General features: G+C 40.7%; 1 protein-coding gene across 4 annotated transcripts; it reads right to left on the reverse strand.

Moving 5' to 3' along the window:
* Nucleotides 1–56: 56 nt before the first annotated feature.
* Nucleotides 57–27,871, reverse strand: LOC136441382 (coiled-coil domain-containing protein 18-like). Of its 4 annotated transcripts, none has more exons than XM_066437646.1 (30): nt 27,738–27,871; nt 26,664–26,842; nt 19,904–20,099; nt 19,183–19,365; nt 18,719–18,828; nt 18,130–18,258; nt 17,797–17,893; nt 17,376–17,497; nt 16,842–16,974; nt 16,476–16,628; nt 16,153–16,262; nt 15,553–15,722; nt 15,024–15,139; nt 14,652–14,756; nt 14,173–14,424; nt 13,445–13,579; nt 12,821–13,015; nt 12,290–12,457; nt 9,742–9,884; nt 8,829–8,992; nt 8,271–8,484; nt 6,782–6,881; nt 6,331–6,447; nt 5,556–5,699; nt 4,983–5,180; nt 4,216–4,359; nt 3,708–3,920; nt 2,496–3,291; nt 2,059–2,188; nt 57–1,632 (listed from the first exon to the last, which is right to left on the reverse strand). In XM_066437646.1, the coding sequence occupies exons 2-30, from the start codon at nt 26,786–26,788 to the stop codon at nt 1,506–1,508; spliced, it is 4,989 nt and encodes a 1,662-aa protein (XP_066293743.1). In that variant the 5' UTR covers nt 26,789–26,842; nt 27,738–27,871; the 3' UTR covers nt 57–1,505. The 4 variants fall into 4 exon arrangements, with proteins under 4 accessions (XP_066293743.1, XP_066293744.1, XP_066293745.1 ...); XM_066437647.1 differs by lacking the exon at nt 27,738–27,871 and adding an exon at nt 27,583–27,693; XM_066437648.1 differs by lacking the exon at nt 27,738–27,871 and adding an exon at nt 27,371–27,392.
* Nucleotides 27,872–27,915: the final 44 nt, after the last annotated feature.

Genomic DNA, 27,915 nt, shown 5'->3' on the forward strand with positions numbered 1-27,915 from the left:
CATATAATGAGATGAGATCAAGAAGATGTCATAATCAACAGTAGGACACATTCTACTATCATTTTAATACTTTATTTACAAAAAGACAAATATTAAAAAGACAAAGTAATCCTGATTATTGTGACAATTTCATTAGATGCCGATTCAACTACCATGTACAAAAATACAAGCTTAGTTGATGCTTTAGGAAAAGTGACAACTTTATGTACTATAAATATTCTGACATTTTTGCACATTTGTAGAGTAGTCATGAAGTCAGATATCACTTTTATAAATTGCTTATTTGTTCCACTTCAAGACTGTATTTCAAGGACAATTCTAGCCCTTGTTTGATAATTTATGTGACTTCAGTAAAATAATCGTTGGTTCTCTGTCTAAATAGGAAGCACACATGTGTGAATTGGATGATTTATCTTAACATTTAGCACTCTATGAGTGCTGTGTGTTTCAACGTTTCTATTGATAATGTGGAAAGTTAAGAGTTATAAAGTGACTGTGTTATGTTATTATCAAAACTGTGTACTTGTGCTAGATATACATAAACTCTTGGGATCTCATAACATATCAACATAGTTCTCACTTCAATATCATTTTAAGAACTGAGTCTGGTGGCAAAAGGAAATATACAGTTGGTGCCGGATATCATAGACTGTGGCATTGAAAATAAATATGTCTAACTATAAACAGCAAACTAAGCATTCTTTTGTGCATCTAACAAACTATCTACACCTTGATACTTTCATAAACACTCCTACACACACTATGAGAATCTGAAGTTTAACACCAGAAGGAGAGTGGGTTTAACTTCACTTCCTTCCTTTATCCTTCTCTCATGGTCACATATATAGAACCTAGCTACTGCGAAGACTTGTTTTAGAACCATTCTTGCACTTTCTTACAAACAGTGAATGTGATACATGTGGTTTGAAAACAAAAGGTACCTGTCAATGATGGTCATATGCCACCTCTACAAATCATGTTCCATATACTGCATGGCCAAATGAGCTGCCTTTGTGAAGTTTCTGGCACATGAGCAATTTTCTCACCCTAATATCAGGGAATTTCATTTTTGAAAGGCACTACCGTAATTGAAAACAAAGATATCTCCCATAAAAGCTGTGTGCTGTTTAGTGTTAGACTCTGAACTTGGTCAGTTGCATGGAATCAGCAAAACATATCAACTGAATAAGACAATATGGGCCACTAAACAAACGATTACCACAACTAACAGTTCGGTAAGTAAAGTGAGACAGTTTACCTGTGATGTCCTAAATCAATCATGAACTTCCGACCACATAATCTTAGGTGGAAAACATGACAAAATGTACCAGGCTGCCAGTTGGAAGCACACAGTATCTAACAACCCTGGTACATGTAACGTCACATCCTTCCAGACTTCAAGTCAGTTTAGGGACTGTCCAGAGTTGGCAAGTGAAAGGTTTATATAACTAGCTTACAACTATTGAGTATATATGTTTGTATGTGTCTCCTACAGTCTTTCTATCCTATCTGTCACTGGGACCGATCTTGTCCTGCGCCCTCTGCATAGAGCCGTGCATGTCGGCCAGCTGGTGTTCTATCTCCTGTCTGCGCAGCTCATTTGCCCGCAGTCTTTCCTGCAACGTTCTCATGCTGGGGGGGAGGGAAAACACAAAGTTAGACATCCAATGAAAATGATGCTCGCAACATGCAAGGCAAAGTGGAAGATGAAGAAAGACTGAATGCAGCTGCAGGATGTTTCGCCGACTGCAGATGCAGAAACCAGTAGATGATGATGAAAATGATGTCAATCAATGCTCAGGATGTACAATAAGAACTAACAAACACCATATAAGATATACCCTATACATGTAAATAAGGATTGAATATATGTCATATTTTATCAAAGGTTACCTTTTCTCACAGAATTCAAACTACATTGTATATCTTTTCACGACATAATGATATGGTATCCGTATAGAATATGAAAACTTCACATTGTTCTTGAAAACTGTTCACACATGACCATAGTGTCATTTATAGTCAAAGCAATTCTCAAACAATTTGAATGAGTCTTACTGTTGTGAAGGTTCCGTATCATTGTTGGTGGTCACCTGGGGGTAGTGGTCATCTGTCTGGTCAAGGAAGCTGCCAGGACTGTTCGGAGCAGAACCTAGAGAATTGAGGGTCACGTCCGGCCAAGTTGTATCTGGTCAAAATATAGAAGAGGGGATAAGGTTTAATGTTTGGTCCTATATACAGACAGAGAGGTTTTAAGAGGGTTGGTTATTCCACTTCAAAATTTAGGACATATTTTTGCATGAAAGAGTCAATATCAACCATAATACAACATGGGAAGTCAATATTGATGATGGGGGGAAGGAAGAATGCTAATGACTGCTCCAGCCATGATTTTAGATAGAATACCCATAGGTATGCCATTCAAGTAAAAGAAGTATATTTTCCTTCTTGCTATCACTCCATGATCACCCTTTGATAAAAAATAGATGCCCTACCTGCTGCCCCTACATCCATCCCTGCCAAATATGGTAGTGAGCTGGACCGTGTCATTGGATGACCTCTGGTCACATAACTCTGCTCCGATTTCTCCGGAGTCGGCGACACCGATCGTGCTCGGAAAGATGCGCCCGACGGTCCCTGAGAGGTTTTGGTTGGAGTAGACTGGAACATGTACTGGCTAGACGCATCGTGATATACACTTGTCTCTGACGGACTTACAAAATGCATTTGACTTGATGGCTGTGCTTTGGTTGGTGTCCTACTTGAAGAGGTTGGATGGTATTCCCTAGGTCGAAATTCTGCCCTATGCTTGGGTACAGGAATTCTGGACCTGGAGTCTTCTTTACTTATATGCTTATTCACATGTTTCAACATCCCTTCAAATGTCTCAATAGCTTCGCTGTCTATTTCTGAGGGTGCGTACGCACCGAAGCTTCCCCGGTCCTGGCTCAGTTCTGAGTCTCTTCCCATTGGTAGTTCAAACTCATGTGACCTACTGACTGACAGGTTTGTCCTGTTTAAAGGAGGCCCAGATATGCCTAGCTGCCTGGTAGAGTTGAACGTTGTATGTTCCTCCATGAATGTTCCTGACTGGTTCGGGTGAAAGTCAGATGAGTTATTCCGTGAGCTGCCTGGAGAGAGATGTAGAGTTGGTCCTAAGGAGGGCAGGAGAGGTGGAACTTGTCTCTTCCTGCCCTGGCTGCTGGGCCGCTTGCCTCGACTGGTACTGACACCAAACGTCGCCCGCTCATAGCCAGAGATCTTAGCTTCTAACCTTGCTACTTCTGCTTCCTGCAAACAAAAGAACATGTTCAAGTTTTGACAGATAAAAATGTCTCAATTAAGACTGAATCTTCCTTGACCAAATCCAATCTAGTTCCACTCTTGTATCAAATGGATCTATCAAGCTGAACGGATCCAGTCTAAAATATGATAAGTGCTGGATATAGTGTGTTTATCTAAAGAATAAGGGAATCAACATCTCTAAACTTGGCATACATGACCATCAAGGTCTAGAAGCAATCAAGGTCTAGAAAACTGTATCCAGTATCCAGTAAAATAAGGCCTGGGTACAAGCATTACTGTAACAATACCTTCAGTTCATTATTATTTGCTGCAAACATTTGTAGAATTACACATTAAATCAAAATATCTCACGACCTCACACCATCCTTAAAGATGTATGATATGACATAGTATAACAATACCTTGATAACTATTTGCTCGTTAGCGGCGTCGATGACCTCCTTCCTGGCGATGAGCTCATTCTCCAGACTGGTGATCTGGTCCTGCTCTTCCTGCAGCTGCTGCTGCAGCTGTTTCTGCAGCTGCTCCAGCTGCCCCACCTGCTGCAGGTGGCCAGACTCCGCAGACTCCTTGTCAGCAATCACCTGGTTGTGCGTCTCTTGTAGGGCCATTATCTGTCAGGACATTGTGGATTTTCAAAAACAAAAATGACTCCAGGGCAAGGATATCCTGTACTGTACATTATCATTACAAGCTTTTGTAGGTTACTTTCAACATATGAAAACATTTTTCTCGAATGGCTTGCCAAACCATACCGTTGATGCGTCAATTTTGAAATTTTTTATCTCAAGGGGAATCTGAATTCTAATAAGCATATTGAAAAATAAAATTCTTATCATTTCCCAAAGATCCTGAAACTTTCATCATACATGTCGGGTAATACAGGTATCTTAATAAAACCTGTTATACCTTGTTCTGATGCTGCTCTTGTATAGTCATCATCTCAGTCTTGAGTTTCCTGACTTCAGCCTGTGCTCTGGACTCTGCCTGCGCCTCTCGAGCCTTCGCTGCACCCAGCTCTTCTGCAAGTCGACTGGCATCAGCCTCTTTGTCCTACAATAAAGTTTCATGTTACCATGTCAGGATACACTCAAGCTTCTACCAGTATGACATGCAAGCTTCTTTGCTCATTCAAGTCTGTGCTACGAAAATAAAATCTACTGCACACTCAATTTGCAACAGAATACAAGTTGAAGAGACACCCCACCTCCACATACAATTTTGGCTTCAAATGCATCACAGATTCTGTAACAGTGCTTGAAGCATTTCACTTCACTTCAGATTCTGAACATGAATAAATCTTTACACACAAGACCAAGACATAAAGACAAAAAATACCAAAACATAAGCAATGACTACCAGTATGACATTTGCCTTTGGGGAAAAAAACTACTGTAACAATTTCTTCATCACTTGCTGAAGAAGAGTGATGGATGTGACTTAAAACGTTTGGAAGTAATCTCCAAATCTTATCCAACTGTAGAATGTCCAATTGTTGAATTGTCTTTTAAATATTGTTAACCTGGATGTCTAACATTCATAAACGATGTTTGGCAATGTCACATCTGACTAAGTATTGTTAACATGAATGTCTAACATTCATGAACAACATTTGGCAATGTCACACCTGACTAGCTAATACCAGGTAACCTGTGACTACAGATATCCCAACCCACCTGCGAGACAGCTATGGTGGCCTCCAGCTCCCTGGTCAGCCTGTCACAGTCCCGCTGCACCTGCGCCAGCTGTCTGTGTGCCTCCGTCAGCTCCACGTGTTGCCTCTGCATCTGTTCCCGGGTCAGCCGCAGCTGCTGGCCCTGCTCCAGCCCGTCCTCCTGCAGCTCAGCCGTGTGACTGTGCTCATCATCCAGTTGCTGGAGACATAAACATGACTCATTAACTGTGTGACTGTGTTCATTCTCTAGTTGCTACAGACTCAAACATAACTCATTAACACTCAGCTGCATGACTGTGCTCATCATCTAGTTGCTAGGGACACAAACACAACTCATTAACATTCAGCTGCATGTATCACACCATAGGGAGTGAATGATTGAATGATTTATTGCAAGAAATACTCATTATTTATGGCTGCTACGGACGTTATGATGCAGGCAACTGAATTATCAAGTTCTGAAACTACAACAAAATTGAGTTCCTTCAATCTCCAATTTGGAGCAACAAATTTTCTTATTTCAAAATTTTTCAGTGTTTTTACCAATCTCTATCACATTTCACAGAATGCCAACCTTTTGCAGCTGGTCAGCCCTCTCGACCCGCTGCGCGATGTCCTTCTTCAGCGCGGCTGTCTGCTGCTCCAGCTGCTGCACCTGCAGGTCCTTTTCCCGCAGCTGGCCCTGCAGCTCCTGCAGACGCTCGTCTAGCTCAGAAATCTGACAGCAAAGAAGAAATAATCACATGTCATCATTTGAACAAGAACTTTTTTTAAATTGACTCCTGTAGCAGGATATCAATGGTCCTCTGTCCAATCTTCAGGCAGAAACAAAATCATGATAATTACACATCTATTATATGGAACATTTACCAACACACAATAACCCGCATTATTTCAATAAAAGAAGGAAGAATCACATCATCATTTGAACAAGAACTTTTACATCATGAGCAGGATATCAATGGGCCCCTGTCCAATCTTCAAGCAGAAGACAAATTATTACATATCTATGCAACATTACACCATGAGCAGGATATCAATGGGCCCCTGTCCAATCTTCAAGCAAAACACAAAGCACTACACACATAGATGCAACATTTTACACCAATAACAGCATTCTTTCACTAAAAGCAGGACATGGTAAAAATGCTGACTTTGCAATTTCACAGATGCAAAAAAGTTGCAGAATAGGGAGTTTCAAAGTCACTGTTGACACTAAGGAAATCAAGGGAGACTGATTTTCATGTGGAAATATCACATGCACCATTGGTCCTGTGGCAATCAACAAACGTGATTCTGTAAAGAAATGTAATGCACACATCTATCATGAACAGCCTACTGTATCTGACCTGTCTGTTCTTGTCCTTGACCTCCAGTTGACCTCTACTGTAGGCAGTTTCCAGCTGGATACATTTTTGTTCCATCTCACTTCTGTGTTCCTTGATGCTCATGTCAAGTTGTGTCACCTGAGGTGTGGTGGGGAGGGGGGCATTATAGCCGGAACTTTTCACACTACTCATTACACAACAATGGCAAAATAATCTGCTACATAATTTGTCTAACATAGCTTGATTAAACTTTCCAACAATGACACGGCAGTATACACTGCTATCAGATGTACCACACAGAGAGTACACAGAAAAAGGAAATAGCAAAATACAAACATTTGTCCAACTTGTTCCCTTGAAAAGATTTACAACATTTTCACATGTTCGATGTTGATACACACACGTACCACTCTGTCTCTCCCTCACAAGTACTACAACAGCAGTCTACCAAACCAGAAAAAGCTTCACTAACCTGAGCCGCGCGCTGTTTGAGCTGCCACTGCTGTTCTCTCAGTGCCTGGTCCATCTGCTGCAGGTCACGGTCCTTACTGCGCAGCTCATCCTCACTTTTCCTGTGGATACAGAACAAACACAGCACAAATTACACAATGTTGAAAGGGACATTTCTGTGGCACAGTTGTCTTCTTAACTATCATGGTGAAGGAAGTATCTTGGTCACTTCAGTCCTGGTAAGATTATGGGTTTAGCTGTAAATACCTTGACTTTCTTTGAGACAAGCTTATTAGATTAATTTGATGAGTTCAATACATCCCATCTTTTGTCTCTCCATGTTTGACCCATATTCTTTGTGTGAAATGTCTTCTCTGATAATTGGAAATTCAACTATAACAGCTGATTCAACTGTTGTACAAGATCCACATTGACTGATGACTTGTGGTAAACAGGTCATTCAAGTAAATTTACTACTTAAGTATAATACTGATGATTTATTGAGCCTTTGAGAGATGGGTATGAATGATATATTCAATTTTATATGTCTGATTTCATTAGATCATAGATTACAGTTACAGAAATCTTTAAAAGAAACAGGTGTCGTGTTATTGACACTTATTAACTTCTATGTTTAATTGCCATGATTTGTAGGTCGTAAACATTGGGAGGTTGTGATTTGTGTTTTGATTTTCCAAAATATCATTTAGATTTTTGAGAGATTATGATTTTATTTTAACTTGAATTTTCTGAAGATGACTTTACTGGAACATACTCTTGTTGACTCTCACTGTCAGTAGTGAGGGACTCATCACTGTCCTGGGGAGCAGAGTCATCCCTGAATCAGGACACACGGTGGTACAATCAGATAGAATGATGCTTTTTATATTACGTAATTTCACATTTACAAAAGTAAAGCTGGCGATCATCACAATTTTTGCTCTTGATTGAAAGGATTTTAACTGACAGCACTTGAATCCAAGTATTCATCAATAATAGATTAATGATGAATTATAGATTATTATCAAAGAGATTATTATCAGATATAAGATAAATGATTGATTGATTGAAAGGAACTATTATGAGAGTGACAATTTCTTGTAATTAACTTATTTGTCGCAACTTTGCAAATGTAGTGTAATTTCAAAATCATTTGCATTCATAATTGAAATCATTATGCCAAAGACACTTGTTCTTTTATGCCTGAAACAATGACATTATATATTATTTATTCATTAATTTCATTTATACTTAAGGCTTACATATTCAGTGGAAGATTGAGCAAATATGCTTCCAAACTGTCTGCTATGGTAGCAGTCAAACCTATTTTCCCAGTTACAGCAAGAAATTTAGTAACTTCTAATGTCAAATCTTACATTCACTGCTGAGAACAGTGAAGTATAAGAAAACTGGGCAAATTGGTCTTTAGACTGATAATTTTTAATGTATACTATGGTGCGAAAATATCTGTACAAGATGTACTTGAGACTCTAAGTGTCCCCAACACTTACTTGAGTGAGCTCCTCATATCCTGGACCACTCCATCCTTCTTCTTCACCTCTGACCTCTGCTGGTTCAGGACCTTCTCCAGATCCTCCAGCTGGGTCATGGTCTGGTGCAGTTCCGCCTGGGTCTGCTCGAGGGCCTCACTGAGCCGGCCGTTCTGCTGGAGTCTCTCTTCTGATGCGATCTCAGTCTGGGCCAGCTGTTCCTCAAGCTTCCTCACTGCAAAAGAAGGAAGTACATTTACAATAAGGCCGGTGCTAAGACAAAATACATATTCTAGCGATTTTTCAAAAACAGAAGACACGAAAGCACTATGCTTAAAGCACAATTCCCTTTGTTATCTGTAATAAATGTTGCGTTTTACCAACTCTGCATCTTTTTTATGTCATATTCTCCTAACATATATCGGGTATTTTCGTTGATCTTCCAGATTTAACATAAAACACATAATTTCTGGGAAGGATGTTTCTCTATTTTGAGTCTTTCTCCAACTTTTTCTGTCCCAAACCTCCTACTACAGACAAGGACTTATTTTGTAAATGAGAGAGACATGATTTTCTTACCTTCCTGCATCTTGTTCTCCAGGTTCATCTCTGCTTCCCTGACCTTGCCCTCCAGGTCGCTGACCCTCCTGCCCTTGCTGTCCCCATCGCGCTGTGTCTCCCCCAGCTGTGCCTCCAGCGCGCTGACCTGGTCTGTGCTGTGCTTCAGCTCAATCTGCAGCTGCCTGGGGATGGAGGAAAAAAGAACTGGTCAATAAAATGAAATCCCTAAAGCCCCCGTCACACAGTTGATGAGCTTCAGCCGTATTTGTTGGATGCAAGAAGGTTCCCGAATCTCAAAATTGCATTGAGTAAGAGTCAAGCATATTTTACAAATGAAAATCTACCCTATCACATTGAATGGGGCTCATTGGCGTGAGAACATTGACTGATCCCGAACATTGTGCAATGATAAAGAGAATACCCGGCATAGTACTGCCAAAAATGTCATTTAGACCTTGCAAACTTGCCATTTTCCTGCTGTGTGATACTGACAAGGGTATTAAAGGGGTAGGGATTAGGGTCCATGTATACACTCACTGTTGTTATTGCACAATAGTCCATAGGATATTTGATAAGACCAAACGGCAAAGAATTTGAACTCAACTTGATGTGTTTTCATGCCGTTTTAATTGAATATCCACAACCAATATCCAATACACATGTACCTTCAAGAATGAATGTCTGGCTTCTTCTTAGCCTTGGCAGATAGGAAGAGAAGGAAGGAAGGAGTGTCAAATAGATAAGACAAGAGAAGAATGGATGACAATCTCAGGAGGAGCAAGAGAAAATGATGAAACAAAGAAACTCAAAAGCAAAGGAATAAGTAGACCTTCCTTAGATATATGGATCAATGTCTTTCCGTATGCTGAATCACATTTTTAAAGGGGACAGATCATTATATTTTCAGAAGGGTTGGCAGCCCTGTTAGTACCTGATAGTATTGGTGAGGTCCTGTACTTGCTGCCTGCCTGACTCCAGATCTCGACATGCCTGGTGAAGTTTCCCCTCCATGTCCCTCAGCTCATCAGCTGTGGACGACTTCTGTCTCTGCAGATCCCTCTCCAGCTTGGACAGCTGAGGAAAAAACATTTTGCAAAGTCAGGATTGAAAATCGCATTTCACAATGCAGAATGTGTGTTTTGAACCTGCTGTGACCATCCCTCCCCTAACTCTTCAAGGCCCTACTGTTGTAATTAGATACATGTGATCCTTGCTATTGATATCAACTACTGTACTACTAAGCTTTTCGCTAAAATGTGCTGTTCCATAGAGCTGCACCCATCTTTCCACTACATCAAACAATTTTTTGCTGTTCTACAGCAGCTGCTGCAACTAAATGCTAACCTTGCTGTTCCCCATATACCACCGAACCTTTCACACTAGGGGTGGATACCGGTTCGGCCGGACCGGTTTGGACCGGAAAAACATGCAATAACCGGGTCAAAAAAACCGAAAGTCGTGAACCGGTTTTTTGGACCCGGAAGTCGGAACAAAGTAGAAATATTAGAAAATTTAGATACCTCCTCAGTTCTCTGGCCACAGAAGGGGAAAAGTAGCTTTTAGTCTTTAGAGAATGCGACTAGATTTAAAATCACGGTCGCACGGTGCGACAATCAAAAATTCAGACCTGCGCCAGGATAATGGCTGCAGAACTAAGCGGTAAGCCGAAAATATTTAGATATTCAAACGCTACCGCGAATATCGTCGGTGAATTTTCTATCATGTTCCCACACCCGCGGTACAAAAACTATCCGTTCTTAGTGGCAAAGTTACCCATAGAAATAAAGGATATACGTTTCTCTCTTTCGTGATGTATTTGTTTGATTTGTAAAATGTTTCAAACGCTAGGAATTTGCCGACGAAACTGAGCGCTAACCGTGCGCTCCGCGTCTGGACGGCCGCCCGCCATGATGTTTTTAGACCGCAGCAGAATGAGAAGCCTGTTTCCTGCGCTCATTTTTACACCTGTTCAAGCGATAATTTTTACGAACAAACATCGATGAATCAATTCAAGCAAAGTTTTATCCCCAAAAATATTAAATTTTCTTTTTGTCACCGGTATCATTTCAAAGCTCATGATCTGCCCGTCCTTATGGTGCTAGTTTCATTCTACTGCGGTCTATAATGCATAGCAAAGCTTTCTCCATGCGGTCGGCCTGTCATTGGATGGCCGCGCCGCGCGGTCCTGACGCGCGAAATTTGAACTACGCTTTTCAAAGGAACCGAAGATATTTGACTGGGCCGGCACAAACAGATAATTTTTGATACTAACTATTGAGCAAGAATTTCAATTAAAGTATTTTGGATTATTTGAAGACAGAGGGTGGGGGTGGTAAAAATGCCTGTAAAAATGTTGAACTTGATGCCATCAGTGAAGTTTCAAATTATGGAATGTGACTTTATTTGTTTTGATATTTTGATATTTCATTGGTCATGAAACCAATAGATAAGTTTTAGAGTTATCTATTTATTTATCATTCAAGGTTATGTGAATCATTACTTGCCTTGTTCCAAGTAAAAAATACCATTGTGTATTTTTCAACTTGTTGAACTTGAGGCACCGTGGCCCCCGGATAGGGGCCAGCCGGGTAATCTATGCCCAATTTTTTTGAAAATCCCAATATATCACTTAAGCTTATGTCATTTTTAATGTCATCGCAAATGGTCATGTGAATCGTTGCTTGCCTTGTTCCAAGTTGAAAATACCATTGTGTATTTTTTCACTTGTTGAACTTGAGGCACCGTGGCCCCCCGGATAGGGGCCAGCCGGAGAACCTATGCCCAATTTTTCTAAAAATCCCTCGTACTAGTATCATTTAGTATGTAGGAAGCTATTCAATGAATTGAATTGCCAATTGTTCTGCAGGAGTTAACTATCAAGATCTGTTTTCTTCATTAGTTTTTTTTAAATTTAGTTAGGACTCAGGAGATTTTATCTGAAGCAACTAATTATGTTATGATGAAATAAAAAGTGTTCTAAGTCTGCTTGTTAGTCACTGACAAAAAGAGCATTGAAAATAAGTGCGATATTCAAATATATAGATTCTAATGGTTTGATATTACGCTAATGTATCAACTAGACAGGATCAGGTTTAGGTTCAGGTCCGGACCTGAACCTAAACCTCTGTACCTGAACCTGAACTCGAACCTGATTGAGCCGAACCGGTATCCACCCCTATTTCACACACACACCTGCTGTTCCATATACAAACCTTGCTGTCCCATTCACCACCAAACCTTGAAAACAAACCTGCTGTTCAGTGTTGCTCCACACATCCTCTAGCTCCTCTATCCTGTTTTACTGTTGACTCTAACCCACACTAACCATCTACTACAGACCTGCTGTTCCATGCTGCCATGCCCGTCCTCCAGCTCCTCTATACTGCTGCTCTCCCATTACTGTGACTCATACAACCTTACTGTTCCCATACACCACAAACCTTGTCATTCTCATACACCACTTAGCCTTTACTACAAACCTGCTGTTCCATGTTGCCGTGCCCATCCTCCAGCTCCTCTATCCTGCTGCTGCTCTGCTGTAACATCTGCTGTCTGTGGTCCAGTGTCCTCTCCAGCTCCACGATGTGCCCCGCCCTCTCCTCAACATCACGTCTGCTCTGCTGTAGCTGCTTCTGAAGCCTCTTCAGCTGTGGAATGTTAGTTTAAAAAAAGTTAAAACCCTTCCCGCACCATATGGTGTACAGGGCAGTGCCCATATCCATAGCCCATATCTATAGCCCTTGGATGAAACCTGAAAACTATCATTGGATGTAGGGTAACCTCTTTATGATCCTATCTTTAAGTTAGCTTAAATGTGCGCTTGTTTATCCAGTTTTTGTGAAGGAGTGAGAAGATAAAAGGACCATCTCAGTATTCTTAGTCCAAGGGGATTCCAGGCCTAGGCACTAAATTGAATACCTCAACTTTCAGTCTACTGAGTTCAGTTAAAAGCAATACAGATTTGAGAATGAAAAACCTATAGCAAGGAGAAGATTAGTACAAGGCCCCACCTCTTCTTCCTTCTTGGCCACCTCTCTGTCATGCTGCTTCTTGCTCTCCTCCAGCTGAGTCACGTACGCCTGCAGCTCCTCCTTGGTCTGCATGAGGGCCGTCTCCATCTGCCTGACCCGGGAGGTCCCGTCGGCTGCCTGCTGTTCCAGGGATTTCAGTGCCTGTTGGTTCTGTCTCGCTTCCCTGTTCAGTTCCTAAAACAAAAGACAAAAATTATAAGAAGGGACGACATAGACAAAATCAGTCTGTTCTGACAGTAAAAATGCAGGTTTGCAATAAGCAAAACCTGCTTTACACTTGTTCCTATCTTGGGATTCTGACACCTTCCGTTCGCTGACTTGTTTCTGTCTTAGATATAGACCAGACAGTTCCAGGCTGCAGTAACGCTATGGATTACTAGTCGGTGCTTCAGTACTGCCAAGTTCCAATAAAATCTTAACTTTCTGACATAAATAGTACTTGATAACAACATGTAATATTAACTCTTATACAAATTATGTCCCCTATTTATACTTTTTCCCCAACATAAGATACACTAAAACAGGAACCTCTCCGCAACTATCTATATCTAGTACCCAATTGTAATCTCTATTGAAATGTTAACTTGGAGAATGCCTCTATACCTTGGACTTCTCCTCCAGAGCCACCTGTAGCTGCTCTATCTGTGCAGTTTTCATGGACATCTCCCCTCGCAGGGAGTCCACCATCAGCTCAGACTCACGCAGCAGCATCATCTTCTCTTCCACTCGCTGTTGGAGCTGAGGACAAAAATAATACAAGACATGTCAACGTAAACATTTTCTACAACGATAGGCATGTTTGGAAAGTAGCTATGAGTTGATTTCTGACTGCTCAGAGTAACTTTTGTCACTGCTGTGCTGTTAGATAGCATAACAGTACTACACAATGTAAATATTCCAGTCAAATCATCAAGATATAGGATGTTATGGGTCTTAATGTGCAATGTGTGTCTGATTGAATAACTGAGGCCAGGTGAGGTAAGGCAAAATAATTTGTAATGTGCAAATCAAAATCATTCATATTTGCTGTTAGACACAAAGTCAAAGGTAAGAGGTAGTTGTAAGCCGATCTTCACTTAAGTCTCTCTCTCTATCCAATTTAACGTCTTTTGTTCCCCATCATCTGGAGGTTAGACGTGCTTGCACATGGATGGGGAAGCCCCAGAACTCCTCATCAAGTGCAAGTCCTTTTTTGTAGCAAGAGTTTTTACGGCTGGATGCCCTTCCTAACGCCAACCCAAACCCTACTGCTGGGCTTAGGACTTAAGTCTGGTAAATCTTAATCAGAAATCCAAGTTAAATAAAGCCTTGTACATCTCCTAACCACATACCAGTTCAATCTGCCCCTCCAGTTCCTTACACTGCTCAGTGTGCAGGTTTTTCATCCGCGATGACGAAGCCATGGATTGGCTGAGCTCAGAGTCCTTTTCCTCCAGCTGAGAGCGAAGTTCGTTCAGGGTGAAGCTCTTGTCCCGTAGTTCTTCCTCCAGCTCCGACAGTTTGGTGGCGTGAAGCGTGAAGGCCTCGACTTTCTCGTCCAGCTGTTTCTCCAGCATGGAGATCTGGGAGTTCTTTTGTCGCAGCTGTGAGGAGTTAGCAATAGCAACACATGGTTAAAGCATTCTTACTTGAACAATATTTCCTTTTCATCATACCAGGGTATCTTCACTCGTAAGGAGGAACTTTTTGTTGTTCATTTCCTTTTAATCAGTATTAAACTGTACATCCAGTACATATTTTCATAGTCACTCTCCATCTAAAGAAGGGGCTATCTAGTCACTGGTAGAACTCCTATAGTATGAATACTGACCTCTCTTTGCATTATAACAACCTCTTCACACTTGTCATCCAGTTCTTTCTGTGTCTCGCTGTATCGGTTTGTCCTCTGGGAGAGCCTGGTCTCCAGTGATGTCACCTGGGCAGTCAATGAATAAGTTGTAAATAAGTCAAAGAACATTCAATCTAATACTTTAACTGACAAAATTTGTCAACAGTTTGCCATGAAAATATGTGGGAAATAGCATTAACATTTGTGTCTAAATGTCCTAATGGTAGATTTCGTCTGGTTGGGACCGTAACAACGGTCAACATCTTTTAAACAGCCCACAAGCCTTAGCCTCTGTAGTATGCTGAGCATCATACTTTACCCAACATCTTTTATAAAGTAGGAAAACCAGCCCACCTGTGCAGTCTTGTCTGCTATTTCTTCCTCCAGCCGAAGCAGTTTGGAGGCGTGTTTACTGCGCTCATCCTCCAGCCGACCAATGATGTGTTCCAACTCCTGGGACTTTCTGTCTCCTGTAAAATAAAGTCATAACTCTTGAGCATTCTGACATATGCTTCTTTATGACACAATTATGACAGTTTTATATTTTGGCATACTCAAAAATAGGTTTTTCACACAGGCTTGGAAAAAAAAACCTATCCATTCCTTTGACTATTTCATAACACATTTGAGAGAACACAAAAGTTCCTTAATTCCTAATTTTGAAACAAATTTCAGCTATGACTTACATGAATATGTTTGCATAAACACAATCATATTATGGTAATTTCTGTACCTTCCCAGTCTGGAACTTCCATAAAATTAGGTCTCAAATAAAAGTAAAGCTGGTTTGACTTTTTGATGATGGAAACTTTATACTGAATTGTGATAATCTAGAGACAATATTGAACAACACTAATTGATTCCTTGATGAGGTTCCCCATACCTAGTCTACTCCTCTCAATGATAGCTGTGAGTTCCTTCCTCAGCCCGTCCATGCGCCCACTGTCCCCCAGTCCGATGGCATCCCGCTGGCTGACAGCTGCTGCTGCGGTCAGGGAGGCAAGGTTGGCATGGAGCTTCTGGATCTCCGCTTCCTTCATGGCAAGTTTTAATCTGGAGTAAGACACAGAAACAGTGTTGTACATACCAGTGATGTTCCGGTGGAACGATTCCTTACCTCTAAGAACTACAGGTCTTTCTGTAGCTTCAACTTGCAACCTGCAAAGTGTACTTTAGCAGTCACTGTCTATCTTGAACTATTTGGAGTGGTATCATCAATCTTGAACTATTTGGAGTGGGGTTTTTCCGCAGTGATCTCTGAAATCATAACACCGTGAATGTGTGTTTTGTAATTCTGCTGTACTACAGAATTGTTTCATCCACAAACTTCAATCACTGTGAAAACATTCTTTTCCCTCTTACTGCAGAATAAAACCACAGCGAAAGTAAAATTCATACATTTACAGTATGGTATGATGTCCTTATCATCAACAGACTTCCCCTCACTTCCTTCCACCTTCCCAGAAGCTTTTTTCCTCCCTACCTGAGATCAGCGACAGTAGCCCTGCTGGGGGACACGTTTCCATCTGCCTCGTCTGGGCTGGTGGAGTCTCCATCCCGGTGTCGCTGACTGAACCCGGAATCACTGGTCGGCTGGGAATCCCAAATATGCAAATGTCAATATACAAATCAGAAGGTCAAGTATGATCATGCAAGTGAGAGAGAAAAACAGATACATTTTTTGCTGGATACTTTATTTTTGAATAACAATAAGTAATCAAAATTACAGTGAACATAATGATGTAGCAAAACTGCAATGGTGTCAGACTTTTCTCTATTGCCATCAAATTTTGTATTTTTTCTTACCGTGAATGTGATGTGTGATTTCTCCTGTATCCTCTGCACCATGGCCTCCAGTCTCCTGAGCTCAGACTGACTCTGCTCCACCTCGTACTGACACTTGGCCAGCTTCTCCTTCTGTCTGTTGGACAGCAGCTTCAAGTCTGTGTTCTCTTGTTCCTGGATGAAAACATTTTCATTTTTCAACCGGGTGCAAAAACAGAAGTTTCTATGAATTTACCTCAGAAGTCTACATTCTTAGGTTAACATTTGTGCTTACTTGTGACCAGATTGCTGGATTCATAGCACCCATAGTAAAAGACTTTTGTAACAGTTGCCTTAAATCTGAGAACAAGTTGAATTGCAATTATTTCAGACGTCAGAATGTCTAACCTTAGCCCCCAGGTCACTCTCCATCCTGTTGATCCTGTGTGCCTGTCTGCTGACTGTCCGCTGCATCTCCAGGTTCTGGGCTTCAAGATCTGTCTTCGACGTCCTCTCAACTGTGCCCTCGTTCTGTAACCTCCTGGGGAAATACAGTACAGCAGACTTTCAGGATTTATAGATTAGCAATTTGACTTAATTTCAGATGCCACAATGCTGGCTGCAAGTGTACTATAGTGTGACAGTCTCTTCCTAGATTACTATGGAAGTGGCAATGGAACTTGTAGGAAAAAGTACAATTCAATATATAGCCTAATCAATTGGGCACGCAACTAATACCCCTCTTCCAGCCTAAAATGGGCAAAACTTTTACCAGGAAACAATCATGGTGAAACAAAGCCTACTTAGCCCACATACATATGTAACTAAAGTTTCTTGACTTCTTAATGACAAGCATGTATACCACATACATCCTTGTAACAGTCCCAGAACTTTCTGGCTGAGGCTAAGGCTTTTCAGAATGCATCAGACCCCTGTCCTTACTTGAGCTGCTGTTGCAGGTCCTTGACCTGTGCCTCCAGCGAGGTCGCTCGGTCCAACAGTTCTCCCCGCTCACGGTCCGAGTGGAGCAGGCTGTCCCGCAGCTGCTCTTCCGTCGACTGGTGCTAGGGGGAGCAGTTAACAAACTCAGGTTGTACATGTACATCATACCATAGGAAAAATCTAAACTAGATTTCTGAGACTTCATAACTGTGCCAAACTGGACATTAGCCCATCCACACGTCCAGAAACTCACAAAGCTGCCAACAGTCAATGGTGCACTTAATGGTGCAATAAAGGAGTAGAAACCATTGACAATTGTCTTTTTCCATCCATTTACATGGCACAAGCAGAGACCCATGGAAATAATTCTTTCCTAAAATTCACAATATGAACAAGTACTGCATATGTAGTTGGCTCTTACCTTCTTAAGTTTTTCCTTGACCTTTGACCGGTAGTCCTCCAGCTCTTCAGACACTTCCTCCACCCTCTGCAGAGCTTCGTCTCGCTGGTTCTCAGATCTTAGAAAATATTCAACAAAATCCATGCATGTTTCAACGGAAAATATTTGAAACAACCGACACAGTAAAGATTTGAATAACAAATCCTGACTTTTCTTTCATAAATTGTAATGTTTGATATGAAAATATGGCTAGTACCGAAGGTGATTAATCTATAACCCGAGACTACAATTAGGGTCAAGATATCTACCTTACACTAAAACTGGAGGGACTAATATACATGACATTGTACAAACCTTTTCCTCTCCCCCGTCTCCTCCAGTAGGTCAGCCTTGATGCTTTTGTTCTCAGCCTGGAGTCTCTTGACATTCCGTTCCCTGTCTGTTAGCTGTCGTTGTACCTCATCAAGCCTTTCCTCTGCCTCTCTGAGCACACAACAACAACAACAAACGTTTAAGAACCTAACACACTTACATGTATTTGGAAAAGTAGCCCAGTCTGCTTGGCCAAATTCTTGGGAACATCACAGGCAAATTCTTTCCCTCCTGTCATGCAATGACTAATGACCAATCTATCTCCTGTGCTTTTCTTTAACACTCTCTAACGTTATGTTGATGGAGGTTAGACATCCAGGTAGTAAGATATGCCAAATAACAGTTACTCAAGCAACTCCAAATTCTATCCAGTTGCTTGAGTAACTGTGATTTGACTCTCTAACATTATTACAAGGGTTGTCAAAGCTGTACCAAGTAACAACATTTGTTGCAGCAAAGATATCTTTAGTCAAAATCCTTTTTGGAAGATTTTGAAACCAGTCAAACTTTCAGACAACCCAGGTCTACATATTCAGAAGGCATGAAAAGTTATTTCATATCAATTGTTTACCTTAAAGCTTTGTCGTGTGCAGTGACCTCTGCTTCCAAGCTAACCACCTTGTCTTCTAAAGAGGGAACACTTTCTTTGTGGGCCTCTAGTTCCATGGTCAGGATCTTCATCTGGTGGGGATGGAAGAAGGTTAATTATCTGAGGATAGTTTCTCATGTCTTTGTCATGTCTCTGTCATGTACAATATGTCCATGCAAATGCTGAACTATTGAACAGAACACACATACAGACTGTCAGACCAGGTTGAGGAAATCAGACTGCTACAAGCTCTCTTAAAAAGAAGTAGAGGTTGTGTGCAAGAATCTGGACAAAGGAAGTACAGAGTTGCATATACTACGTATTGTAAGTATATACAAATGTATATGAGTTTGATTGTACTAAAGATTGTCCTGTAACAAAGCACCTGTTTCCTCCTATACACGTATGTATCCTTTTCAAATTTCCTGTACCCTAGTGCCCACTACCTTATTGTTAGCCTGGTGCAGCTGGTACATGGTGTTCTCCATGTCGGTGTGCAGTTTGTGGTTCTGGGAGATCAGCTGGGTGTTCTCCTGGCGCAGTTTCGCCAGCTTCTTCCGCAGAAGCTCGTTCTCCCCGTCCCCCATGTCGAAGCTGGAGGCCGACGACCGTGACCTTGCAGAGGACGGCTGGAAACAAAACATTCCGCAGTTTGCTTGGTTAACATGTTATCTTTTCACTTCCTTGTTGACAATGTACATACCGGCTACAATCATGACATGTTGGTGGTCTGTTAGCACAGTTTTATACAGGTCTGATGCCCGGCGTAAAAGTCAATAGCCTCAGAAAGCAAACACAAAATACCATATGTACAAGTTGGTGCATCGATTTAGACCACTGATTAGGATAAAAATAAACAAAACTGTCACCCTTTCATCTGGTAACAGGCTGAATAAAAGTTCTAAACGGGAATTATCCGGCTCCAAATGTCTAACTGAGGGACGACTGTGGTGTGAAAGATGTCAGTTAGCTTGAGGAATGAATCCAATCTACTTTGTACCAAGGAGGTTTATACTGTAACTAACCTTTTCATCTGTGACTCCATTCAAATAAGTCTGATGTTTTCAAGGGTTTGATGATGCTAGAAAATATGTCCACTGTTTTCTGTATTTCCAAACTCTATTAAAATTCTGTAAAGTATAAAAATGCCACAAACAAAAGCCTTACCATATCTCTCTGCATGGGAACACCAAACTCAGCCCTCACATTCCCATAGGACAGGCCAACAGGAGCTACTGCATCATGGTTACTATAGAAACCACGGTCATCCAAGGCATGTTCTGAGGGGTCAGGGGTCAAGTCCTCTAGGGTTAGAGGTGGTAACCTCTCCGGAGATGAGTAGTTGGACTGGAAATCATCAAATCTGTGGAGGAAGTGAAAATTGTAGATACGTCAGTTTTAAAGCACATTAGCAATTCACCACTAAAATAGCTAATTGTAAATGTACTGTACAAAACATATCCATGGCCAATCCAAAGCACATGCAAGGTTTATTTCAAAGAAGTTATTACACCAACAGTTATATTTAGCTCTGAATCTGATATAAAGTTATAAAGCATATCTGCTACTGTACATGTGGAATTAGAAAATAAAACAAATGTATTTCTTAGGAATAGGAAATTAGGTCTTATACAAGGGCCCTTTAATAAGTTGTCCCCAGAAATACCTGATGTTTGGCCACTAGTATGGTATGTCCAAAATAGTATTAGCTGCTTTTCAACACCAGTGGATTTGTACAATACATCTTGGCAATTCTGTCTCTCTATTCCCACACAATACCAGTGCCTTTCATTTCTAAGGAATGTCCACTCATTCAGAAAATTGGAAAGAACTAATCAGGAAGCAACAAATAGCTTGAGGATCAGGCGAAAGCACAGGAAACTGGGAAAGCTTCAGATTGTGAGAAGGATAAGAAAACACTTTCCTTTTGCTTGAATCAGGATCAGGCCAATGAAGAAAAGGGGTGTTGTATCCATGAACAAATAGTTCCTGACAAAAATGTTTCAGACTGGCAATGAAATAATGAAGGTAATTATTTGCCAAACAAGCTAATATTTTGAAGAAAAAACCCAGAAAAGTCATATTACACATTGAACTAGAGATATCTCCTTTACAATTACAGTCGATTACCGGGTTACCAAATGTTCTGCATAAATGCAAATCTCTAGATAGATAAGACTGTATCGTGTTACTAAGGTTACCAACTGGCACTTAGTATGTGCTGCTATGGTTTTACTCAATAGGTCTCATTTGTGGTTATTATGTAAATTGTGCACTTGCGTGTCAAGAACAGAGTGGAAAACACAAAAACAGAGCTACGTTTTCATACTAGCTTTTATCTATCAATAAAAAAACAGGACTTTTAGAAAAATCAAGTGCATAATAATTAAAAGAGCCACAGCCGGTCTCTTTGTTTTCTATTCAATCATGTCTGTTTGGAAAAATATTCTTCAGAAAAATGTCGCTGACTATTTTAACTTTTAACTAACCAAGCTCCAGTACGACATTCTCTGAATGGCTCTTTTCTACTGATGCGTGGAAATAATATTTTGGAAACAACAGCTTCTATCTTGTTTGGTTCATCTTGTTCATGTAGCAAATGTTCTTCAAAAACCACTTGTCAGATTGCCCCTAGGCAAAGATGTCAGATGACTTTTCCCTATGATTTTCCCCAATAATATATATTTCCCTGTAGGCTAAACAGATAGCTACAGAAACCTTGCTTGAAAATTTACCTGCATTATTTCTGCACCTGACCGATTGCAGTTTGTGACAGTGCTAACTAGTTAAAATACTGTAAATCACTTAAATAAAATGACAGGAAAATATAGCGGTAGGGGGAAAATGGAGTAGGTCACGGCACTTGATTTTAACGGTGGGAACAAATATTAGTGATCAAATATTTGCGATGATGAAATTTTAGCAGTTGACTAGTGACCGTTAAATCAGCTAAGATTAAGTTACAGTTAACAATAACAAATCAAGAATTACAGTAATCTGTTAGGCCCTAAAAAAAGAACTTCCCCTACATTTACTAACACCAAAATATAGATTCTGAAGTACCTGCGTAGGCTGCTATAACGGTATATGTAGCTGGTTCAAATTTGACCTAAAGCAGTAACTGTTACAATGTATCAGGCAGTTAATGAACACCTGCACACATACATGTACTAATAGCCAGTTTATAAGCCAACTTGAGCTTTACCCAGTTTGCTCTGAGCACACCTGTGCACCTGGCAAACTTCTTACCACAATAGTTTCCGTCTTTGTTAATCCTGTGTAGTGACAATGTGACAATTATTATTTACTGAGGACAACCCGACCCAGCTACCACTTTACCCCCTTTTGCATGCCCCTGAAAAAACATAAAGGGTACCCGGGGATCAAATGACTAAACAAACAATATACGTGATATACAAGACCAAAACCTTTCATGCACTTAAACTCTATCCTTCTTGTACATAACACAAGTTTGAACATACATGTGTAAACCACTTCAGCTTAGGGATTAAGATAGAATTCTATGATGATTGTTTTCAGTAAAAAAAAGAAAACAGAATGTTGGAGAGCTTGTATTGGACGTCATGACAACATCTCATACCGGTAGCCTGAGAACAAACAGGTCTTGACCACCAGAATGTACTTAACCTTTGACACAGATTATCAATAGCCCAATTGAATAGGGATTCTTATGTCACTAAACACATATTTGGGGAGACAACAATGTACCAACATTCTAGCTACAATCTAACGCCATAAGTCACCAGGCAAATAGTACATGTATGTAAAGGTAAAGATTACCAAGAGTAAGATAATGATTGTCCCAGGAAAAACTTGCAATGTTTTACTAGTACTGTAGTAGCAAAAAGGTTCTTGATACAGCCTCCTAAAATGCTAGTAACAAATATTCATTACAAACTGTAGTATAATTACTATAAAGCCCAGCTATAAGATATTTGTCAGGGCAAAACTGAACGATTAAGATTTAAGAACTGTACTTACTACCGTACGGTAGTACTACTACAATTTGATTGAGTAAAATTTTACTTTGTACGTTTGTACATACAAACCCTGAAGAACCTGCCTAACACTGAGCAGTAAAATGCTTACAATAAAAACCTAAGTACCTTTTTCTCAATCAAGGCTCAGTTTCTGAAGTAAAACACTTCTGAAACCAAAAGATCAAACTGGTCCACTGCGCTGGTAGACTTGTCCAGTTCAGTGGTCACACATGTAGGTTTACTAACCCTGACCTTTCCCCCATGGTTAGTGCTCAGGTCATGGCATTGTTACGAGAAGGTTACTGAGGGAGCCCCTATTCACCAGGGAAGAATAACCCATGGCACCAGCTTTCAGTCGGCAAACTGACACCCACAACAGGTAAAATGTCAAGTGGTACAAATCACCAAATTGGGGGATCACTTTTGTCAACGGTTTTCAAATTTTGTGAGTGAAAATATGGAAACAATGGACCAACATCTATTTAGATATGTATAACCCTTAATTCGTAATTTGGATAAAGTAAGGGCGCAAATACTGTAAACTTTCAAAGCTTGCACAAATGCTGAAGCATACTCATGTTCAAATGGTCGAGTGGTTACAAAGCATTTTTCTGGGAATACAACAATGTGACTTATACGACCAAACTACATTACATAATATGACGCAAGATTGTAAACTCCCAGTTTGACATCTGATTACCTTGCATTGGAACAGTTCAAAAGAATCAATTACAGCTAAGTCAACAAACAGCTAAGTTAGAGTTTCCGAAATACATGGCTTGGACAGATGCAAGTACTAGTAATACTTCAAGGTTTACAAGATCTGTAAAAGGATACCGATGCACTGACGCACAAGCTGTGTTTGTAATAACGATTGTCGTGCTTACCTTTGACTTACAAAATGTATGTGTACTTAAGACCATCTAAGCCTTCTGTGTGGTACACACCTTCCCAACAGATGTTACAGCAAATACGCTACTGTTTATTGAAGAGGTGACACAATCAAACAGCAACTTGAGTTTCAGACTGCTGAAAGCCAGGGGAGTTTACAATATTTGGTAACCACCACAAGCACGCTTCAACACCAAACAGAACGCTTTGTTCTAGGAGATCTTCAAAACATCAGAAACGCTGGTCAAATCAGCTTTGCATGGCTCTACCAGAAACTTATGTATAAATATGTATGCACAGTGCTACCCGATAATATTCAAGTAAGAAATTATACTAAATGCGATTTGATATGAATGGCATCAAAGTCTGCAGTGTCAATACTGGCATTTCAATTCCAATGCTTGCATGGTTTAGATATAGTGGAAGCTCACTTTGAACAAGTAAGGAAGTCCTTGAAACAAGCAATTTTACATTTTAGAGAGAACTGGTAGCATACAAAATGTACATTTAAGCAATTTGTCTACCTGGCTGACATCCAATTCTTATCCAATTCTTTATTCCAAGAGTTCTTGGTTTCTGGCCTACTAATAGATAAAAGCATTGAGACTCTACTCAGGGGTCTCCCTACGCAATGGTGCAAGGGTGCTGCGCCTCTCCCAAAATTCCCAGCGCCTCTCCCAAAATTTTCAAATTTAGGGTCTCTTCTTTGTACATGTATTTTTGTAGATAAAAAAATAGTGAAAAATTGGAGCGGCGTCGATACTCCCGACTGCTACACACATACTTTGCCGAGAAATTGGAAAATTCACCACAATTTTGGCTTTGTATTGTACTTACGGGCATGGGGAATCCCCCACTCTCCAAACCTCTCCCCCCCCCCTCCTTGTCGCGCTGTGTCGCGACTCGGTTAAAAATGGAAGCACCACTCCCCTCAAAATTTCTGGGGAGAGCCCTGCTACTCATTATACTTTTTACAAAAAAAAAGCATACAGTTGCTAAATAAGAAGCGCTATATATACGGCTTCTTTCCGAATGCATTTGTTTGCACTGATGAGCTGTGCCGTGTGCTCTTAATAGTCTTATCACAACAGTCCAATCCCAGAAAACCTCCCAGCTAAACTGTCCACGAGATAATCCTGTTTAATCCCCATTATATCTACTACACACTAACGGCAAGACGACAACAAAGCTAATTTCTTACCTGGAGGGATACAAGCACAGATCCTGGTAGAAAACAGGGCAGATGGTTTAGCCATACAGGCACAAGTTGTGCCGGGACTGAGGGCTGGCTGTCTATGGTCTGGTGAAGCGTGGGTTTCTACACGAGTAATTACCATGTGAATGCATGCCCCCAGGCATATCGGGTGTAAACTACAGGCCTCCAAACACAATAATGTTTACAGCGTGCTATATGGTAAACAGGGAAGGGTATGGGCCCCTGACCGAAATCTGCTTTTGGAATCTTTACAATGTCATAGTCATACTCTACAGAAACCATTGTAGTTTTTTAGCCCTGAGAAAATCCCTGCTACATTTTGTACTACCAAGGAGGTTTCCTTGCTAGTAGTAGTAGTACTTGTCATCAACTGAGTGGTTGTCAGTAAGAAATCTTTGTCCGTGTGCAACAAATTATCTGCTGTAATCATATTCATTGGGACAACACATCACCATTATCTCTCTAGGAAACTACAGCAACGAGCCGTTGTATGGCAGATAATTCATATGTATGAGGTTAATTAGACTTACAAAAGATAGAGATGACCTATTTCTTGATCTTGTCTTTCGGGTCTGTCAATTGAAATCAAATGGGGCTTCATCAGCTAAGGTGGTTCTATTGAATAGAACTTCCTTGTTTGTAAATAGAGCAAAATAATCTATTATCCCAAGGACTTGATTATCCAGAGCTAAATTCGCTTTTAACAAATCAGTTTGTAAAGTTTTATAAATTTCGTATTTCGTATTCGTATATGATTATTACACAGATGTGACATAACTTAATACATATAAATCAATACAATTCAGACCTTCAGTTGGAACGTTGATAGATAAAGATTTGGTCAGTGGATTGGTTGATTTGATACAGGAAAGGGGTGGAACATATTTCCTTTACAGTCTATCTTCTTCTCTTTATTTGCTAAGATAATTGCCAGGCTATCAGGTAACATCAACGGTTAAAAATAGAGTAGTCCATTGAAACTGGTGACACGACATGCACACCCCCTATCTGTTGTGTGAATTATTGCAGTTTCACATCCAGATTCATCATACATTGTCATATTCATGAAGACACACATAATTATCTGACAGCTGAGCTGACTCACCCAGTACAGTATCATCCATGGTGAACTAGCATACAATAATTGTACAATAATACTGAATAGAATGTGTACAGTGAGCTATATGTAAGACAAAACACCAAGATATGTAAGACAAAACTTCTGCAGATCAACTGACTTACACTAGTTACAGTAGTGAAACACAAGACTCCGAGAGGTGAGTAGCACAGTCTCCTGGCTCCCGAGGATTGAACCCGGGCCCGCCAGCACACAAACTGCACGCACTAACCGCTAGGCTAAAAGGTCCGGACCGGTTAGACTGGTCAGTTAGTGGCGCTTGAACCCAACTGTTACACTACTCCCCTATTTTTTTTTAAGAATCGTCCTTGAATCTCTGACTTCAATATCCCCGTGCGGCACATTTTGCCATTACTCACAGGGTCAGTGTGGGAACCATCGCACAAGAGGCGAGTAGTACACTGTACAGTCTCCTGGCTCCCGGGGATCAAACACGGGCCCACCAGCGCACAGACCGCACGCATTAACCGATAGGCTTAAAGGTCCGGACCGGTTAGACTGGCCAGTTAGTGGTGCATGAACCCCATTGTTAGTTACAGTTGTATCCAACGTAAACTAGTATTCGCACAATAGGTTATAAACGTACAAATTATTTTCTTATTACTATATATATATTAACATGTGTACAGTGGGCTATAGTCATGTGGGCACAAATACCCAACTGCAAACCAACCAACTCACCCATTGGCGTCCACTGCTGCAGCTACTGCTGCGGTGTCCAGCCTGCGGAGACTCTGCTCCGTCTGCTGCAGCCGTTTCCGCAGGTCCGACACATTCCGCATCAGAATCTCCTCATCAGACGACATACTGCATTATGAGTGGCAGGTGTCAATCTATCAAACTACAGGCTAGGAGGTGCCCTGGAAGGTAGAGGAGGATCATAAAGGAAAAGGAATTAATGGAGGAAATAAGTACAGCACTGATAATCATAAAATATTTACTGTATCTTTAGGTTCACATGTGTTTTTTGCAGTCACTCCTCCGAATCCATAGCATCTGCGATGAGGCACCAGCATTTCCACTGTATCACTGTTCAAACCACAAACACAATGATATCACTTGATCTTCATCATGTCATCAAATTTAGGTGCTGCAAACTACATGCAGTTGCTACTGTACCTCCTTAACATAGCAGTAGAGTGTCTAGGAGAAATGTTTCTTTCACTCAGCTATGCTATATTTAGAAAGAATACAATGTGTTTTATCATCTTTTTTGTCAAAATCGATTTAAACGCCACATCCCTTCTCGTCTGAAGAAAAAAAGACATCATGATGACTTTTGAGATGTTACCAAGACACAAAGAGTGCACCGCAACATAAAAGAGCAAACAGCACCCGGTGAATGATAAATAAATGTCACAGAACCCCCACAGTTGATTCAAACATACCGGCAGTTTAAAAAGTTGATGACCCGGAATTTAAACATACGGATGAGCTTGGCAACGCATAGACAACGCCGAAGTGCATCAGAGTTTCTCAACGGCTTTTCGAAATAAGAAACAACTTCGCACAAAAATTGGAAACATCATTTAAGAAGGAATTACTTAAGGCTTGCAGGTGTCCGTTATACACCTGTTGTGTACATATAACTTGTCTATACCTTTTTCTCGCACCTGCTGACGCGTAGCGAACGGAGTACTTTCGAAGCTTTCCAGACTTTTACAGCTGGTTCCCGAGACTGTTTCTTTTACTTTTACACACTTTCTAGACAGCTTAGACTACTTGGTATAGATAGGCGCTGTTCGGTGTACTTACCCGACAAAAATCACATTGAAAGCCGCTTATTTTTAAGCAGAAATTCCTAAAATTCGTCAGGTGAGACAAAAACACAAACAGCACGCCGCCATGTTTGTGGACGTTGGGAAACCGCCGCAAGATTTGATTGGACTAATTATTGTCACGTGACCCTTTTGGGTGGTCTCAAATCGGAAAA

This window comes from Branchiostoma lanceolatum, chromosome 9 (genome assembly GCF_035083965.1).
Source record: "Branchiostoma lanceolatum isolate klBraLanc5 chromosome 9, klBraLanc5.hap2, whole genome shotgun sequence".
Lineage (NCBI taxonomy): Eukaryota > Metazoa > Chordata > Leptocardii > Amphioxiformes > Branchiostomatidae > Branchiostoma > Branchiostoma lanceolatum.

Coding starts and splice junctions, on each gene's coding strand:
- LOC136441382 (XM_066437646.1), bottom strand. CDS start 26,788: ATGTCGTCTGATGAGGAGATTCTGATGCGGAATGTGTCGGACCTGCGG. Junction 13,016..13,444: donor CTCTGGAGGAGAAGTCCAAG/GTATAGAGGCAT, acceptor CTTTTGTTTTAG/GAACTGAACAGGGAAGCGAG. Junction 2,189..2,495: donor GATGGATGTAGGGGCAGCAG/GTAGGGCATCTA, acceptor TATTTTGACCAG/ATACAACTTGGCCGGACGTG.